A 20,894-nucleotide genomic window follows, 5' to 3' on the forward strand; every position below is an offset into this window, starting at 1 on the left:
TTTGTTTGTTAGGTAAACATTTTTATGTAACCAAGCACAAGTTACATAAAGATACAGGTGGATTATATTATCCATAAGATGCAGGTGGATGATATAATCAAGGTGGATAATATAATTAAGGATAAATCCTTAGTCAGTTAATTGAGGTTACGCGTGAATGAGAGAGTAAGAAAGGAATGCATGCCCTCTGCTATAACTTGGTAGCATCCTCATGAACTGTTTACTTATATCTGATGTGTGGCGTTTTAACAGCTTAAGAGCATTTCATTGTAATGTTTGCAATCGACAAAACGGATCACACATGAGCACACAATAAATAATTACTTACCACTCACCTTCCTGTAACTTACAGTACAAGAACACTCAATATGCAATAAAAATCCAATGTTTCCCAAAAAGCTGAAGCAAAATGTGATCAAAATTGCAAGTGTGAGATATGGTGCTCTACATACTCAGACTTCTTCTCACAACTTTTGGTGTACTCCTCAATTTTGCTCTGCAAGTCTACCATAAGGTCCTCTTTACTCTGTAGACTCCTTTGGGTCAAGGCAAGCTCTTCTGTTGTAGACTTTAGCCTTGAAAAAGTCACAATATAAATCCACATTAATAACCTACTCCACCAAAAGATTAAACCTGACCATGGTTATGTACACAATTCTACTCACGGATTTCTGCTAGGCTAGCCAACAGGTAACTAATCCTCTGTTTATAGACAGGTAACTACATTCTGCAGCTTCTGGCAGAAAATGTATCCAGCCAGTCTCGAAAACTTTTGACTATTGACCACTATCGACAGGCACACACAATTTGACCATCTCCTGTCCATTCCTGCTGTAATTTCTTTAACAACCTGCACAATTTTCCAGTCAACACTTTATAACAAACCAGGAGCTGTTGGACCAAATTTAAGTTTGCCTAGTGAAAAGGCAGTTTACTTTCATTTGAAATGATGCATTATCACAAAAATCTGCTTCAAGTACCAGTAAACTGAGCCAAGCTCAAATAGTAACAGTAATCCTAAAAATCTGAAAGCCTTGGTAGCATGATCAGTGTCAAACAAGGCTGGAGAAGTGCCATTATAACATGTCATTTACATCAGCTATGTGCAATTTCTCCTGATTTTGCAATCCTTATTTCTGACTGCCTATGTAAAAAGGTCCCACACCCACAACTTTTCCATTAGGTCCCAGAAGTCCCATGGAATTGCAAGTCCCACTGCAAACCATCTCAGCAACCTCCCTTTAAACAATCCATTTAAAAGGTATAAAGGATTTTAAGGAAGAGAAAAATAATTTTGTTGTGAAAAACCAAAACAATTGTACTTGTCTAAAATTCATGCATTACACTTTTTCAATCTCAAAATTAGCAGACACTTGAGCTCACATTGCCTGTAAACTGTCCGCTGTCAAATTATTCCATAGAATCTCATTGGCTTGAAGATTCTCCGTTTCCTCTAATAGGGAGACATCAAATTCTACATTAGGTTCGTTGGTTTCAGGTGACCTGGGGGGAATAATAATAATAATAATAATAATAATAATAATAATAATAATAATAAAGTTCATGAGCTAGGCTTTGTATTTGTGAGTTCTTTCACATACCTGTACACTTCAATGAAGCCATCATACTCAGATGCAGGATCAATTTGATCAATAGAGGTGTGTATTTCTTTGTGGACCTTCACTATTTCATCTGTTAAGAGACTGGTGATTTCACTATACTCCTCAAGTATCCCCTTTCTAGAAGACAGAACAAGAAAAGCACAAGAACATGAATTTCTCCTCGAGATAAACAATTACAAAAACAAAAATACAGCTTTGTTGAAAAAAAAAAAAAAAAATATATATATATATATATATATATATATATATATATATATATATATACACACACACACACACACACACACAGTGGGGCAAAAAAGTATTTAGTCAGTCACCAATTGTGCAAGTTCTCCCACTTAAAAAGATGAGAGAGGCTTGTAATTTTCATCATAGGTATACCTCAACTATGAGAGATAAAATAAGAAAAAAAAAATCCAGAAAATCACATTGTCTGATTTTTAAAGAATTTATTTGCAAATTATGGTGGAAAATAAGTATTTGGTCAACAACAAAAGTTCATCTCAATACTTTGTAATATACCCTTTGTTGGCAATGACAGAGGTCAAACGTTTTCTGTAAGTCTTCACAAGGTTTTCACACACTGTTGCTGGTATTTTGGCCCATTCCTCCATGCAGATCTCCTCTAGAGCAGTGATGTTTTGGGGCTGTCGCTGGGCAACACAGACTTTCAACTCCCTCCAGAGATTTTCTATGGGGTTGAGATCTGGAGACTGGCTAGGCCACTCCAGGACCTTGAAATGCTTCTTACAAAGCCACTCCTTCGTTGCCCGGGCGGTGTGTTTGGGATCATTGTCATGCTGAAAGACCCAGCCACGTTTCATCTTCAATGCCCTTGCTGATGGAAGGAGGTTTTCACTCAAAATCTCACGATACATGGCCCCATTCATTCTTTCCTTTACACGGATCAGTCGTCCTGGTCCCTTTGCAGAAAAACAGCCCCAAAGCATGATGTTTCCACCCCCATGCTTCACAGTAGGTATGGTGTTCTTTGGATGCAACTCAGCATTCTTTCTCCTCCAAACACAAGTTGAGTTTTTACCAAAAAGTTCTATTTTGGTTTCATCTGACCATACGACATTCTCCCAATCCTCTTCTGGATCATCCAAATGCTCTCTAGCAAACTTCAGATGGGCCTGGACATGTATTGGCTTAAGCAGGGTGACACATCTGGCACTGCAGGATTTGAGTCCCTGGCAGCGTAGTGTGTTACTGATGGTAGCCTTTGTTACTTTGGTCCCAGCTCTCTGCAGGTCATTCACTAGGTCCCCCCGTGTGGTTCTGGGATTTTTGCTCACCGTTCTTGTGATCATTTTGACCCCACGGGGTGAGATCTTGCGTAGGGAGATTATCAGTAGTCTTGTATGTCTTCCATTTTCTAATAATTGCTCCCACAGTTGATTTCTTCACACCAAGCTGCTTACCTATTGCAGATTCAGTCTTCCCAGCCTGGTGCAGGTCTACAATTTTGTTTCTGGTGTCCTTTGACAGCTCTTTGGTCTTGGCCATAGTGGAGTTTGGAGTGTGACTGTTTGAGGTTGTGGACAGGTGTCTTTTATACTGATAACGAGTTCAAACAGGTGCCATTAATACAGGTAACGAGTGGAGGACAGAGGAGCCTCTTAAAGAAGTTGTTACAGGTCTGTGAGAGCCAGAAATCTTGCTTGTTTGTAGGTGACCAAATACTTATTTTACCAAGGAATTTACCAATTAATTCATTAAAAATCTACAAATGTGATTTCCTGGATTCTTTCCTCCCGTTCTGTCTCTCATAGTTGAAGTATACCTATGATGAAAATTACAGGCCTCTCTCATCTTTTTAAGTGGGAGAACTTGCACAATTGGTGGCTGACTAAATACTTTTTTGCCCCACTGTATGTGTATATATATATATATATATATATATATATATATATATAAAAAATCCATACTGCCATTTTTTGCCAATCAATTTTCTTTAAGACCGTTCTGGTCGGTATTATTTATTGATGAGGCATGTAAACTGACATGAGAATCATATAAGATACATTTACATACATTATGCAAAAATCAAATCTAAATACTGAAAAGTCTGAAAAAGGGGAAACAAATTATTATAGTATGTATAATATACATTATGTATAAAAACGTATATTATACATTATTATACATGTATAATAATTATTATTATAAAAGAATGGGACACTTGATCACTTGGTGTCTTCAGTCCCTAAACATTTAAGTGTTTTTTTCTTAAAAAAAAAAAGGAAAGAAAAAGAAAAAACAAGGATACAATTCATGTGGTTAAACATGTGGTGTTATATTGTTCTGAGTGCAATACAGGTCAAAGACTATTTACAAATCATTGTTTTCAGTTTTAATTTCAGTTTCAACATACACCCCAATTTTTTATGATTTGGGGTTGCAATTTATTGTCAATTTAACGCTACTTTGTACTGCTGCTTCAGCTGTTTATTATACTCTTATGTCTCAAGATGACTGCTCAGACACTACCCATTGCACACAGGTACTGTGCATTTTACTACCTTTTGCACTCTTTTGACTCCACATATCCCAGTGTCTTCAGTTAGGATGTGCACTTTACCTACATACTGGTTTGGCTAATATATTGTGCATTTTTTAAGATATAATATATGAAATATATAATACCACGCAAAAGCCAAAAGTTTGGACAGACCACTGAATTCAATGTTGTTTTTTTTAAATAAAAAAAAAAAAAACTTCATGTGTTACAGTAATGATGGACTGTGGTTTTTGACATAATATGGATTACTACAGTTGTCAAATAGGACTTTTACTATATATATATATTTTTTTACTATTTACTGTTTGGTCTCAAATGCATTAAGGCAGCAAGAAATTCCACAAATTAACGTTTGACTAATGAACTTTTGTTAATTGAAAAGCATTCCAAGTGACTACCTCATGAAGCTGGTTAAGATAATGCCAATAGTGTGCAAAGCTGTCAAGGTAAACTGTGGTTACTTAGAAGAATCTAAAATATGAAATATTTGGCTTTTTTAGAACTTTTTTGTTGACCACATAATTCCATATATGTGACCCTCCATTACAAAACCAATTGGAAGTCGCAAGTCATGATTTTAAGATACAAGACACTGTGTGTTAAAATAGTCAAATTTTAGCATATCATCAGAGTAGAAAGAAAGAGTTTATTCATCACACACTTGTGAAATTCCTCTCTGCATTTAACCCATCTGAAACAGTGAACACACATGCGCGCACACACGTAAACAATGAGCACACACACATAGCATGGCTGCCCACTGCTCTGGGTAACAGCACCCGAGGAGCAGTTGGGAGTTAGGTGCCTCGTTCAAGGGCACCTCAGCCCAAGGCCGTCCCATATTAACCTGTCTTTGGACTGTGGGGGAAACTGGAGCACCTGGAGGAAACCCACGCAGACACAGGGAGAACATGCAAACTCCACAGTTTGGTCCCCGCCGACCACTGGGCTCGAACCCAGAACCTTTTTGCTGTGAGGCGACCGTGCTAACCACTTGCACCACCATGCCTACACTTTCATGTTTTGAAAGAATTTTGCAGAAATTCATACCTGACGATTGTTAAAACACGCTTTTATTGAGATGAGGTATACAATTCCTGTGAGAAGTTCATTTAAATAAATTAAAAAAAAACAAACAAACCACCCTACGGATTTTGTACCAGTGAGCTCACATTTCTGAGGATAACTGTTCATGTTGAGTATCAAAATATAGTGGAGATTTCCCATTCACGAGATTCAGTATTAATTTTTGACATAATTGCAAATTTAAAAAAAAAAAAGTAAAGTGATTCAAGTGCCTGATGAAGCCATCAAACGAGATGACAAGCAACCCATGTCACATCACAGAATTTTGCTTGCACTGAAGGTGACACCAGTTGGAAGCACAGTTTTAAATTTCATCCAAGTCACCTTGGAGACTCTCTGAACATGTGGTCCTAAGACCCAGATTTTTATGACAACATGGAGTGTAGTCTCATCTGGAAACAAATGCAAATCATTTTCTAGCCAGATCATTTATGCACATTAAGAGGAGCAAGAGGCTGAGTACATTCCATTGAGGGACACCAGCAAATAATCAAAATACAGAAAAGCCTATGAGTACAGCGGTGCTCAAAAGTTTGTGAACCCTTTAGAATTTTCTATTTCTCTGCATAAATATGACCTAAAACAACAACATATTTTGACAAAACTCCTAAACGTAGATAAAGAGAACCCAGTTAAACACATAAGACAAAAATGTTATACTTGGTCATTTATTTATTGAGGAAAATGATCCAAAATTACAGATCTGTGAGTGGCAAAAGTATGTGAACCTCTAGGATTAGCAGTTAAATTGAAGGTGAAATTAGAGTCAGGCGTTTTCAAATCAATAGGATGACAATCAGGTGAGAGTGGGCACACTGTTTTATTTAAAGAACAGGGATCTATCAAAAGTCTGATCTTCACAACACACATTTGTGGAAGTGTATCATGGCATGAACAAAGGATATTTCTGAGGACCTCAGAAAAAGCGTTGTTGATGCTCATCAAGCTGGAAAAGGTGACAAAACCATCTCTAAAGAGTTTGGACTCCACCAATCCACAGTCCGACAGATTATGTACAAATGGAGGAAATTCAAGACTCCTCCCCAGGAGTGGTCGACCAATAAAGAGCACTCCAAGAGCAAGGCGTGTAATAGTCAGTGAGGTCACACAGGGCTCTAGGGTAACTTCTAAGCAACTGAAGGCCTCTCTCACATTGGCTAATGTTCATGAGTCCACCATCAGGAGAACACTAAACAACAATGGTGTGTATGGCAGGGCTGCAAGGAGAAAGCCACTGCTCTCGAAAAGAACATTGCTGCTCGTCTGCAGTTTGCTAAAAATCACATGGACAAGCCAGAAGGCTGTTGGAAAAATGTTTTGTGGACAAATGAGACCAAAATAGAACTTTTTGATTTAAATTAGAAGTGTTATGTTTGGAGAAAGGAAAATACTGCATTCCAACATAAGAACCTTATCCCATCTGTGAAAGATGGTGGTGGTAGTATCATGGCTGGGCCCTGTTTTGCTGCATCTGGGCCAGGACAGCTTGTCATCACTGATGGAAAAATGAATTCTGAATTATACCAGTAAATTCTTAAGGAAAATGTCAGGAAATCTGTCCATGAACTGAATCTCAAGAGAAGGTGGGTCATGCAGCAAGACAACGACCCTAAGCACACAAGTTGTTCTACCAAAGAATGGTTAAAGAAGAATAAAGTTAAATGTTTTGGAATGGCCAAGTCAAAGTCCTGACCTTAATCCAATCAAAATGTTGTGGAAGGACCTGAAGCAAGCAGTTCATGTGAGGAAACCCACCAACATCCCAGAGTTGAAGCTGTTCTGTACGGGGGAATGGGCTAAAATTCCTCCAAGCCGGTGTGCTGGACTGATCAACAGTTACCGGAAACGTTTAGTTGCACTTATTGCTGCACAAGGGGATCACACCAGATACTGAAAGCAAAGGTTCACATACTTTTGTCACTCACAGATATGTAATATTGGATCATTTTCCTCAATAAATAAATGACCAAGTATAATATTTTTGTCTCATTTGCTTAACTGGGTTCTCTTTATCTACTTTTAGGAATTGTGTGAAAATCTGACGTTGTTTTAGGTCATATTTATGCAGAAGTATAGAAAATTCTAAAGGGTTCACAAACTTTCAAGCACCACTGTATATACACACACAGTTGTGGTCAGAAGTTTACATACAGCAATATGAATGTCATCTTGGATATGAATGTCTTGGCAATATTTGGGCTTTCAGTAATTTCTCTGAACTGTTCTTTTTCTGTGGCAGAACGATTGTACAGCATGCATCTTTAATTAAAAAAACCCACTAGAATTTGGTGCACAAGTTTTAATTTTCTTTGGGCTTTCTGAAATCAACACAGGGTCAAAATTATACATACAGTGTCAAAAATTTACATACGCTCACTTACATTATTAATTCAGAGGTGCTGAAACATCCAAAATGTCTTATCTTGCTGAGGCCGAGGCCTCTTAACTTCCTGTTAGTGATCATGATTAACTACAGCTGGTAGCTTCTCTGTGCCTTTCATAAAAACAGCTTGTTTACAGCACTCATTGGATTGACCAACAGACAGTAAAATGGGACAGTCCAAGGAGCCCAGTGCAGATCTGAGAAAGAGGATTGCAGAGATACACCACTCTGGAATGTCTCTTGGAGCCATTTCTAAACAACTGCAAATTCCAAGATCAGTTCAAACAATTGTATGCAAGTTATTGTGAGGTGTAGTTACTTTGCCAAGCCACTTTGCTTCAAGAAAACCAAAACTGTCACCCTCAGCTGAAAGGAAATTGATTTGGATGGTCAGGAACAACCTGGGAACCACCATGGCACAGCCCTGCCATGAACTGGAAACTGATGGCTCACTGTCTACAGTTCAGGTCACCATGGACGAAGAGGCTGCTATCCAAGAAATAAACCCCCTGCTCCAAAACTGATACCTTCAAGCTTAACTAAAGTTTGAAGCTGACCAAACGGACAAAAAAAAGCCTTCTGGAGGATAGCTGTATGTTCAGATGAGACAAAGATTGAGTTGTTTGGCCACAATGACCACCATGTACAGAGGAATACTGTACCAACTGGAGGTGGTGGTGGTAGGATCATCATGCTCTGGGGGTGTTTTGCTGCCAGTGGAACTACAACCCCGATTCCAAAAAAGTTGGGACAAAGTACAAATTGTAAATAAAAACGGAATGCAATAATTTACAAATCTCAAAAACTTATATTGTATTCACAATAGAACATAGACAACATATCAAATGTCAAAAGAGACATTTTGAAATTTCATGCCAAAAATTGGCTCATTTGAAATTTCATGACAGCAACACATCTCAAAAAAATTGGGATGGGGCAATAAGAGGCTGGACGGACAATAAGGTCTGCAGAGAAAATTATTGGTGTCAACCTGCCTTCCATTCAAGACTTATACTTGTCCAGAGTCAGGAAACGGGCAGGTAACATCTCTGCGGACCCATCACACCCTGGTCACAATCTGTTTAATCTTCTCCCCTCAGGGAGGCGATATAGATCTCTGTATGCAAAAACAACCAGACACAAGAACAGTTTCTTCCCTCAGGCTGTCTGTGTGATGAACGGCTAAAATACAGATTCATATATCAGTAATATCACTTGCAAAATATCTGCACACTCATACTGTCATTCTGTGCTCACTGTTACTTATATTATATTTATACTTATTTAAATTTACTATTCATCTTTGCACTATGCACCATATTGCACCAAAAGGGAAATCCTTTCTGTGATGAACAGCTAAAATCCAGATTCATATATCAGTAATATCACTTGTAAAATATCTGAACACTTATACCGTCATTCTGTGCGCACTGTATACTTTATATTTATTTAACTATTCTATACTTGACTTACCTGGATTACTTTGCACTATGCACCTATTTTTGTTGTTGTTTGCTTGTTTGATTGATTTTGTGCCTACACTTTTTTATCTGTTTAGTACTGAGAGCTAAGTGAACCGGAGTCAAATTCCTCGTGTGTGTCCACATACCTGGCAATTAAAGTGTTTCTGATTCTGAAAAGATAAAGGTAAAAAAAGGAACAGCTGGAGGACCAAATTGCAACTCATTAGGTCAATTGGCAATAGGTAATTAACATAACTGGGTATAAAAAGAGCATCTTGGAGTGGCAGCGGCTCTCAGAAGTAAAGATGGGAAGATGATCACTAATCCCCCTAATTCTGCGTCGACAAATAGTGGAGCAATATCAGAAAGGAGTTCGACAGTGAAAAATTGCAAAGAGTTTGAACATATCATCTACAGTGCATATCATCATCAAAAGATTCAGAGAATCTGGAAGAATCTCTGTGCGTAAGGGTCAAGGCCGGAAAACCATACAGGGTGCCCATGATCTTCGGGCACTTAGACGGCACTGCATCACATACAGGCATGCTTCTGTATTGGAAATCACAAAATGGGCTCAGGAATATTTCCAGAGAACATTATCTGTGAACACAATTCACCGTGACATCCGCCATTGCCAGCTAAAACTCTATAGTTCAAAGAAGAAGCCGTATCTAAACATGATTCAGAAGCGCAGACGTCTTCTCTGGGCCAAGGCTCATTTAAAATGGACTGTGGCAAAGTGGAAAACTCTTCTGTGGTCAGATGAATCAAAATTTGAAGTTCTTTATGGAAATCAGGGACGCTGTGTCATTCAGACTAAAGAGGAGAAGGACGACCCAAGTTATCATCAGCGCTCAGTTCAGAAGCCTGCATCCCTGATGGTATGGGGTTGCATTAGTGCGTGTGGCATGGGCAGCTTACACATCTGGAAAGACACCGTCAATGCTGAAAGGTATATCCAGGTTCTAGAGCAACATATGCTCCCATCCAGACGACGTCTCTTTCAGGGAAGACCTTGCATTTTCCAACATGACAATGCCAAACCACATACTGCATCAATTACAGCATTATGGCTGCGTAGAAGAAGGGTCCGGGCAGCCTGCAGTCCAGATCTTTCACCCATAGAAAACATTTGGCGCATCATAAAACGGAAGATATGACAAAAAAGACCTAAGACAGTTGAGCAACTAGAATCCTACATTAGACAAGAATGGGTTAACATTCCTATCCCTAAACTTGAGCAACTTGTCTTCTCAGTCCCCAGACGTTTACAGACTGTTGTAAAGAGAAAAGGGGATGTCTCACAGTGGTAAACATGGCCTTGTCCCAACTTTGAGATGTGTTGTTGTCATGAAATTTAAAATCACCTAATTTTTCTCTTTAAATGATACATTTTCTCAGTTTAAACATTTGATATATGTCATCTATGTTCTATTCTGAATAAAATATGGAATTTTGAAACTTCCACATCATTGCATTCCGTTTTTATTTACAATTTGTACTTTGTCCCAACTTTTTTGGAATCGGGGTTGTAGTTCATTGCACAAAGTAGATGAAATAATGAAGGACTACCTCAGAATTCTTCAGCATAAACCATCAGAAACTTGAACAAAACTTGGGACTTACAACAGGACAATGAACCCAAACATGCATCAGAGCTGGTTGTGGAGGATAAAGCAGGTTAACATTAAGCTTAAAACAAGCCCTGACTTCAACCCTATTGAAAATATATGGACTGTGCTTACAAGTTGAGTCCATGCCAAGGAAAAAACAAATTTAATTAAACTCTACTAACTCTACCATGAAGAGTCATGAAATATCCAACCAGAATTCTGCCAGAAGCTGGTTCATGGTAAACAAAAATGTCTGGTCAAAGTGAATCTGACGAAGAGACATTTTACCCAAATATTATGTGTACTTTATGTATATTTTTGACCTTATATGTATAATTTTGACCCTGTGCTGATTTCAGAAAACCCAAAGAAAATTAAAACTTGTGTACCAAATTCTAGTGTTTCTTTTTTAATTAAAGATGTATGCTGTACATTCAACCACAGAATAAGAACAGTTCAAAGAAATTACTGAAAGCCCAAATATTGGCATGACATTCATATCCAAGATGACACTGTACGTAAACTTCTGACCACAACTGTGTGTGTGTGTGTATATATTCCCCCCCATTAATTTCTCATGCACCAGATGGTGCATACAGCCAACCATGTTAGTAAGTGCTCTCCATTCTACTGTGTTCTGTGCAAGAGTTTTACATCAGTCAGGGACACCTCACACTGCACTAGAACCCCGGAAACTGTGTCTATCCATTGCGTGTGAGGAGGGCCCCTAGGTCTTTTCCATCCCTCTGCCCTTGGGTCAAAACTAAGAATAGGCGAAGCATCTTGGGTGTGGCACAAGACACAACCATACCAGCGGGCATGTCGTTGGGCAGCAAGGCTAGAGACTGATAGCTGCTTAGTTCTTTCCCATAGCTCCTAATTGCTGACATGATCCAACCATGTGATGTTTTCAGTCCTCCTTAGAGCCATGCTATCAAAGCCATCAAGTCTGTTTTCCAGGGTTTTATTTAATGGCCAGGTCTCAGAGCCATACAACAGAACAGACAGGACTGCAGAATTGTATACTCGTAGTTTGGTAGCACAGGAAATTGATCTGTGTCTCCACAGTGGTCTCCATAATGACTGCATAACTCCTGAGGCAAGGGCACGTCTACAGCCAACTTCCGGTTTAAGGTCTCCAGTATTTGTAACTGTGGAGCCTAGATATGTGAAGCTCGAGACAAACCTGTCGATATTGTTCATTTGCAGTGGGGGAGGCTTAGGACCCTTACCAATGTACATGAGTTCAGTCTTTTGCCAATTAACCCTCAGGCCTAATTTTCTGGCTTGCTGCTCAAATATATTCAGGGCATTACTCAGTTCTTTAAATGTCTGAACAAAAGAATGTGGTGTCATCTACATACCCTAGGTCAGCGAGGTGGCACCCTTCAAAGGATATTCCTGGAATGTTCTCATGTACAATACTCATCAGATAGTCGATGATGCAGCTAAACAGATCTGGTGCAGCAACACATCCTTGACGCACACTGCTGTTGATGGAAAACCACTCTGTTTCTTTCCTATTAATTCGAACACAGCTTTCAGCATTGGTGTATAATTGTTGGAAGAGTAAAACCATCTTGGAAGGTGCTCAAAGTGTTTTAAGAATCTTCCACGGTGATGTTTGATCTACTGTGTCGAATGCAGCTTTAAGATCGTTGAAGGCAATATATAAGCAGCGGTCCTTTCTGAACTCACGATATTTCTCCAGGAGTAGGCGTAATGTTATGTTGTTTATAGTTGATCTGTTGGGCATAAAGCCTGCCTGTTGTATGCGTCGCTTACTTCTGATGACAGGAAGTGCTCTGGTGAGTAATATGCGCATTAATAGTTTACCAGGAATAGACAACAGAGTGATGCCCCTGTGATTGCTGCAGACATGCTGATCACCTTTATACTTCCAAAAAAGTAAAATGATGCCATGCCTCCAATCATCTAGCAGCTGCTCTGAAATCCAGAGATGATTGATGATCTGTGTAAGCCACTGTATCATGCATTCTCCCCAAGCCTTGAGCATTTCAGTTGTAATACTACAGATACCAGGAGCTTTGTTGTTTTTAAGCTTTTTCATGGCAGCTTCGACCTAAGCAAAGGTTACAGGAGCAGTGCTGCAATCTGTGTTTGGTTCTGTAGCAAGATTAGCTTCATTAATAAGTGTGGGATTCTCAGGAGTAGGAGGATGGTGGCGCAAGGTGTAAAAGTGCTCTCTCCAGCAATTAAGGCAGTCTGTTTCTGATGTCAGCATATTACCATGGCTATCCTTTATGTGAAAGCTCTGCACTCTGGGACCAGCTTTTGCCTTCTTGAGAAGGTCAAACACTTGGCGAAAATAATTTTGATTTGCAGCTTTCTCCAGTTGTGTTGCTTGATTGTTCCAGAAATTCTCCCTGTCTCGTCCAATGGCTGCATTTCTGCACAATTCAGGCGGCGATATTCTACTAAGTCACCACGGAGGTGGGCATCTCATCTAAGATCAATTATTTTCAAAGTTTCCTCTGATATCCAAGGCTGTTTAGGCTTTGTTTTCTGGTTTCCCAAGGTTTCCTTAGCTGCTTCATATATTTATGGCCTGCACCGTAGATGCAAAGCCCTATTGTTTTTGTTCTGTTTCTTCTTCTTAATAATAATAATAATAATAATAATAATAATAGGTGCAAAGTCCTCGTGTTTGGCATGTTTTTCATTATTATTATTAATTATTCTTTTTTCTCCGCAGAAGAACTCATTTTTGAGGCACTTGCAATGATCAAAAACTCACAAATTTTGGCACACTGATCAAATATGCATAAAATCACAAAGTTACACTGAGCAAGCGACTGGGCATGGTCCCAGAGCTCTATAGCGCCCCTGAGAAGAAGCTATGGTTGAGATGAAGTTGCTCGGATCGGCACGAGATTTGGAGTGATCGATACTCTTATGATACCACAAGCGTACCACACCTGGGCCAGTCAGACTATATGTCCCTGTTCTTGATCCCGGCATATACCCCCTCATGAAAAGTGCTTGGACCATATCCAGAACTGTTAAAACGTGGCCCGAAGGTGCCTCTCAACAGCTGCAGGACTGCTTTGAGTCAATAAACTGGGATGTTTGAGCATCAGAACTTAGAGCAGTACACAACAGCTGTCCTGGGATACATCAAGTTCCGTACAGACACTGTCACTGTGGATAAGTATATTTGGGATTATCCCAACAAAAAGCCCTGGATGACAAAAAAAAGTGCAGAGCCTGCTCAGGGAGAGGAACATCGCCTTCAGGTCTGGTGACCGAGCATTATATAATGCTACAAGAGCCAATCTGAAGAGAGGCATCAGAGAGGCCAAAGCTGCTTACAGGAGGAGGATAGAGGGTTGTTTTCAGAGCAACAACTCCAGGCAGGTGTGGCAAGGAGTCCAGCATATCAACTACAGATCCAGCAACCTCATAGCTGATGGTGACTTCTCATTGGCAGAGGAGCTGAACCACTTCTTCTTTGCCCACTTTGAGGTGGAGTCACAAGAAGCAGCCATACTACACTTACAAGCCCACAACAGCCACACACTCATGGTGGAGGAGCATGAGGTAAGGCGCACGCTGAGCACGGTAAACCTGTGAAAAGCTGCAGGACCCGATGGCGTCTCAGGACAGGTGTTGTGGGTCTGCGCGGATCAGTCGGCTGGGGTCTTTACCAAGAGCTTCAAATCTGTCCCTGTCTCAGGCTGCCGTCCCACCTTGCTTAAAGTTCTCCATAATCGTCCCCCTCCCAAAGAACACCACCATTAGCAGCTTTAACGATTACCGACCAGTAGCACTTACACCTATCATTATGAAGTGTTTCAAGAAACTGGTCCAAACTCAAATTATTTCACACCTCTCACCCAGGTTTGACCCTCACCAGTTTGCCTACAGAGCTAATAGGGCCACAGAGGACACGGTAGCCACAGCTCTCCACCTTGCTTTGTCCCATTTGGAGAAGCAGGGGAGCTATGTACGGTTGCTCTTTGTGGATTTCAGCTCAGCCTTTAACACCATCCTCCTGAACAGACTGGTGACCAAACTTACAAACCTGGGAATATCCCACACCATCTGTCATTGGATTAAGGACTTCCTCACTGATCACTTCAGAGAGTGAGAGTGGGCTCCTACATTTCCTCTGCCCTCAGCATCAGCACTGGCTCCCCTCAGGGCTGTGTGCTGAGCCCCCTACTCTACACCCTCTATACCCACGACTGCATCCCTGCCCACTCCAGTAACAGCATCATCAAGTTTGCTGATGATACCACTGTGGTGGGGCTCATCTCCGGGGGAGAAGAGTCTGCATACTGAGATGAGGTGGATCAGCTGTCAGATTGGTGTACAAATAACAACCTGGTCTGAAAACACCACCAAGGCTCAGGAGCTGATCATAGACTTTAGAAGAAAGAAAATGGATATTCTGTTCCTGTTTATTAGTAGGAACTGTGTGGAGAGGGTCTCAGAATTTCGGTTTCTGGGGGTCCACATTCAGGACAACCTGACCTGGAGCGTCAAAACTACAACTGATATCAAGAAGGCACAGCAAAGACTGCATTTCCTGAGAGTGCTCAGGAACTACCATCTTTCACAAAAACTACTGGTGTCCTTCTACTTTTGCTCCATTGAGAGCATATTGACTTACTGTTTCTGTGTGTGGTTTTCTAGTTGCACAGTAGGAGACAGGAAAGCGCTCCAGAGGGTCGTCACTACGGCCCAGAAGATCATCGGCTGCCCTCTCTCCTCTCTGGAGGATCTGTACAGTTCCCGCAGTATAAAAAAAAAAAGCACAAAACATTCTCAGGGACCTATCACACCCCGGATACACTGTGTTTGAACTGCTGCCTTTGGGCAGACGTTACAGGTCATTAACAGCTAGGTCAAACAGGATTAGGAACAGTTTCTATGCCAGTGCCATAAGGGCATTAAATAAAGTAAATCTGTACATTCAATAATACAAATATGATACAATATGGGATCGTGCAATGCCCTCCACACCATAGGATGTGAATGTTTGCAAGTGATGGCTGCTGTTTTAAAAAACTTTTTAAATTATTTATTTATATATTTATTAGTTTATCTTGTATTATTTTCATAGGTTATTTGACACATTTTTTTGCACAAAGGACTGCATTTTAATTTTGTTGTATTTATTTACAAATGACAAAGATATTCTATAGTCTATATTTTATTCTATTCTATACAGGACAAAGTTCACTTAGTTGTATTTGACTCCGCTCAACAGGAAGTCAGCCATGTTGGATGGAATGTGGGATTTTGAAATTTTCACGCGCTGTTTTGAGGGGCTTACGATGGCTAAAAACTTATGAAATTTTGCACATACATTTGGTCTATGATACAATTTGAGGTGATACATGGGCTTCATAAATTCCATAGCACCACAGAGTTAAAAAAAAACAGATTTGACACCTTGTACATATTCAAAAACTCATGAAATTTGGTACACACATCAGTCATGCGCACTGAAACTCAGCCATAGGGGCTGGACCCCAGGTGTGTCCGGGGGACTCCATAGCACCGCCATGTGTTATTGAGACTCCTGCCCGGTATATAGTTTCGCCTATCCGTGTCAAATTTGGTAAGTGTGTGGAGTACCCCGAGACAAACAAAATTGCCTATACATTGCATCAGCCATACTCAAAAGGAAGTGAGATTTTTGGTTTTGTGCATTTTGACATACATTATGTTTTAACAAACTCCTCCTAGGTGGTTTGTTGGATCAATGCCATAAAGTATTTGGTCTACGTCATGTCAAGATGTTGCCGATATAAAATTGTGAAGGGATTTGCGATACGTCGCAAGATGTTGAAATGGCGAACCAATAAATTTATGTTACGCTATGCAAACAGGAAGTGAGTCATAAATTCAACATGCACTGTCTGATACTGCTCAAACTTGAAATTTTATAGGCTATCATGGTTCTGAAGATATCCACATGTCCAAAGACATGCTCTGGTATAGCACCACCATTTGGACATGGACAGAACAAGCTATGGTTGAGATGAAGTTGCTCGGATTGGCACAAGATTTAGTGTGATCGATACTCATGTGATACAGGACAAAGCTCACTTGTCCTGTTTTCTGATTACACAGTAACTCTGGATGGCCTTTCTGTTTCTTCACGTGCAGCAGTAAAAGACCTCAGGAGATTACTGACGCCAGTCTTTCATTCGAAACCCACATTGATAACATTACCCGGATAGCTTTCTTTCATCTCAGAAATGCTGCTAAGATAAGAAATTTAATGTCACTACACGACGCAGAAAAACTAGTTCATGCTTTTGTTACCTCCAGGTTGGATTATTGTAATGCCTTACTGTCTGGATGTTCCAATAAGTGCATATTGATTATAAAATACTACTATTGACCTTTAAAGCACTGAATGGTCTCACACCACAGTACCTGAGTGAACTTCTGGTCCTCTATGACCTGACACGCCTACTTAGATCAAAAGGTGCAGGCTATCTGCTGGTACCTCGTATAGTGAAGGCTGCATCAGGGGGCAGAGCTTTTTCTTACAAAGCCCCACAGTTATGGAACAGCCTTCCAAGTAGTGTTCAGGAATCAGACAGTCTCGGTGTTTAATTCTCAGCTGAAAACATATCTGTTAGTCAAGCTTTTTGTTAATGGTGTTTATGAGGTAAAGAAGTAGATCTGGAGGATCCTCAGACATAGAGTGTTTTGGTAAACTGGGATGTATAGATGCTGTCAGTCCCCCACTTGCTTGCTCACTCGAGTTTGTTGACGGTGTAGTGGCTGGCTGCTTTATGTCCCAGGGCACCTTCATGCCTGCATTACCTTCTGGCTCTCCCCTTTTAGTTATGCTGTCGTAGTTAGTTTTGCCAGAATCCCTGCTTGTACTCAGTGCAATATGTATACTGTTCCTACTTATTCAGGTGACATTGGGCATACCCAACAACCTGTGTTTTCTCTCTCTCTCAACCCCACCCCCACAATCTGTCCCTCTAAGTTACATGCCAATCCTGAGATCGAGATGCTGACTTCTTCTGCTCCTCGGACCTGCCTGATCCATCCTGATGCCCCATGACTGGTCAGAGTCTCATCACATCGCTCCTGTGGAGGACGGCCCCATGTAAACAGTCAAAAGTCACACTTGGAAGACGCTCTGGACACTTACAGTCATGCTTTTATGGTTGAGGACTACAGTTGACTTGCTAATTTTGGGACTGCAGTTGTCATGAACAGTTTTGCACTCAAGTTTCCATCAATGAAGAGTTATAACATCAACGAAACTGACTTCATGTTAAAACTGTTAATGTTATAGTCATGTTTCCTGTTGTTGCCCAAATGAGGCTGGGTTCCCTTTTGGATCTGGTTCTTCTCGAGGTTTCTTCCTCATGTCATCTGAGGGAGTTTTTCCTTGCCACCATCGCCACAGGCTTGCTCATTGGGGTATCCAATCATTAGGGATAAAATGAGCTCGTGTTTTAAGTCATTCAAATTCTGTAAAGCTGCTTTGCAACAATGTTTATTGTTAAAAGCGCTATACAAGGAAAAACTTGACTTGGTTCTATTTGACTCCACCCAACAGGAAGTCAGCCATGTTGGATGGAATGTGGGATTTTGAAATTTTCACGCACTGTTTTGAGGGGCTTACAATGGCTAAAAACTCATGAAACTTTGCATATATATTTGTCCTCTGATATAATTTGAGTTGATATGGGAAAGCAGTCTAGGTGGGCTTCAATAACTCCATAGTGCCACCTAGTTCAAAAATACAGATTTGACACCTTGTACATATTCGAAAACTCATGAAATTTGGTAGACACGTCAGTCATGCGCACTGCTACTAAGCCATAGGGGATTGACCCCAGGTGTTTCTGGGAGACTCCATAGCGCCTCCATATGTCAATGAGACACCTGTCCGGTGTATAGTTTCACCTATTCGTGTCAAATTTGGTAGGTGTGTGGAGTACCCCTAGATGAAAAAAAACTGCCTATACATTGCATCAGCCATACTCGACAGGAAGTGGAATATTTTTGGTTTTGTGCATTTTGACGTGTTACGTTTTAACAAACTCCTCCTAGGCAGTTTGTTGGATCAATGCCATATTTGGTACGTCATGTCAAAATGTTGCTGATGTTAAACTGTGAAGGAATTTGCGATATGTCGCAAGATGTTGAAATGGCGAACCAATAAATTTATACATTACGCCAAGCAAACAGGAAGTGAGTCATAAATTCGCCATGCATTGCCTGATACGGCTCAAACTTCACAGGTTATAGGATATCATGGTTCTGAAGATATCCACATGTCCAAGGACACCCTTTGGTATAGCACCATAATTTGGAAATGGACAATAATGACTCCATTGCCAAAACACGTGTTACATTTTGATGTCCTCTTCCTAGGTGGTTTGTTCCGGGCGCAAGAAGTTGAAATGGCGAACCATTAAATTTGTTATGCCACACAAACAGGAAGCATGTCAAAAGTCACCATGCATTGCCTGATATGGCTAAAAATTCAAAGGTTATAGGATACGATAGTTCTGATGAAATCCACATGCCCAATTTGACCCTTTGGTGTAGTGTCACCATTTGGACCTGGACAGTAATGATTCCATGCCTAAAAACTTTGACTCATGAAATTTGGTACTCGCATCAATCCTGGCCACCGCTACTCAGGGATAGAGGCTAGACCCCAGGTGTGTCCATTGGACTCCATAGCGCCCCCACGTCATTGAGACTTCTGTCTGGTATATAGTTTCACCTGTCAGTGTTAAAATTGGTAGGTGTGTGGGGTGCCCCCAAGATGAACAAAACTGAAATGCACCCTGTTTTAGTCAATTGACTTGCGACAGAATTTGTGATATCTTGCATGATGCTGAAATGGTGAACCAATAAATTTGTATGTTTCACCATGCAAACAGGAAGTGTGTCATAAATTCACTATGCATTGCCTGATAGAGCTAAAACCTCACAGGTTATAAGACATCAGGGTTCTGACGATATCCCCATGCCCAAAGTGAGCCTCTTGTGTAGCGCCACCATTTAGACATGGACAGTAATGATTCCACTGCCGAAAAACTCTGACTCATGAAATTTGATACACACATCAGTCCTGGCCACTGCTACTCAGGGATGGAGGCTTGGTCTCGGGTGCAATGCCGTATTGTTTTCAGCATGTTCTCGTGTGTGAGGGCCCTTTATCACCACTAGCGGCTATATTTAGGGCCCGAGCACCGAGGTGAAGGCCAAGGTGCAAAGCCCTATTTTCATCCTGTTTTTTATTATTTTATTAATTATAATTTTTTTTCCGCACGAAAAATCACTTTTGAGGCACTTGCAATGCTCAAAAACTCATGAATTTTGGCACACTGATCAACTGTGCGTAAAGTTACAAAATTACAACGGACTGGGCATGGTCCTGGAGCTCTATAGTAGCCTGGGCCCGCCCATCCTAAGTGTGACGCAACACAGGGGGCTGTTGCGAACTTAGTCTGGCAAGGCAAGCTATCTCCAGCTCTTCCAAGCTCCCGAAAAATCGGGAGCCAATCAACTTTGAGCATCTCCAACGGCCCTGGGTAGAAGCGTGTTCAAGGCAGTGACATAGTAGAACTGCGACCGGAAGCCATTGTTTACAGAATCTATGCCGGAAGCGCTTCATTCACTAGAAACATTACAAACATGGAGCATCGGCAAGCCTTTGACACAGCGGTAGATGCTGTATTGAAAGCATTCAATGGGAAGTTCTCATTGAAAACGGAGCAAAGAGCAGCCCTGGAGGTATTTATTGAAAGAAAGGACGTTTTCGCCTTGCTCCCGACCGGCTTCGGTAAGAGTTTAATCTACCAGTTAGCCCCGTCGCGTCACATACGTCAGAGGAAAGAGTGATGTGATTGGTTTAAGCTTCGTCACAGCCTTTTCTGGCTTCGACCAGTAGCAAACTGAGGCATTTCAGGGAGGCGGGTCAACCACGCGCTTTGGGAAACGGTTGGGCTTAATATCTATGCCAGACCAATGCTCGCAGAGCTTTGAAGTTGCGTTAGCCAGACTAGCTCTATAGCGCCCCTGAGAACAAGCGATAGTTGAGATGAAGTTGCTCAGATCGGCACGAGATTTGGTGTGATCGATACTCTTGTGATACAGGACAAAGTTCACTTGGTTGTATTTGACTCTGCCCAACAGGAAGTGAGCCATGTTGGATGGAATGGGGAGTTTTGAAAATTT

General features: G+C 40.8%; 1 protein-coding gene across 10 annotated transcripts in view; it reads right to left on the reverse strand.

Annotated features, from left to right (window-relative positions):
* The window catches only part of fer (fer (fps/fes related) tyrosine kinase), a 408,576-nt gene that overhangs the window by 173,596 nt on the left and 214,086 nt on the right, over positions 1-20,894 (reverse strand). For 5 of the 10 annotated variants that reach the window (XM_060913312.1, XM_060913309.1, XM_060913313.1 and 2 more), the window contains exons 7-10: positions 15,328-15,438; positions 1,602-1,739; positions 1,384-1,503; positions 453-575 (exon numbers count right to left, since the gene is read on the reverse strand). In XM_060913312.1, the coding sequence (XP_060769295.1) occupies positions 453-575; positions 1,384-1,503; positions 1,602-1,739; positions 15,328-15,438 (492 nt within the window). Of the gene's footprint in view, positions 1-452; positions 576-1,383; positions 1,504-1,601; positions 1,740-15,327; positions 15,439-20,894 lie in introns of those variants that run through there. The other 5 variants (XM_060913311.1, XM_060913315.1, XM_060913316.1 and 2 more) reach the window with 5 other exon arrangements.

This window comes from Neoarius graeffei, chromosome 28 (assembly GCF_027579695.1).
Source record: "Neoarius graeffei isolate fNeoGra1 chromosome 28, fNeoGra1.pri, whole genome shotgun sequence".
Lineage (NCBI taxonomy): Eukaryota > Metazoa > Chordata > Actinopteri > Siluriformes > Ariidae > Neoarius > Neoarius graeffei.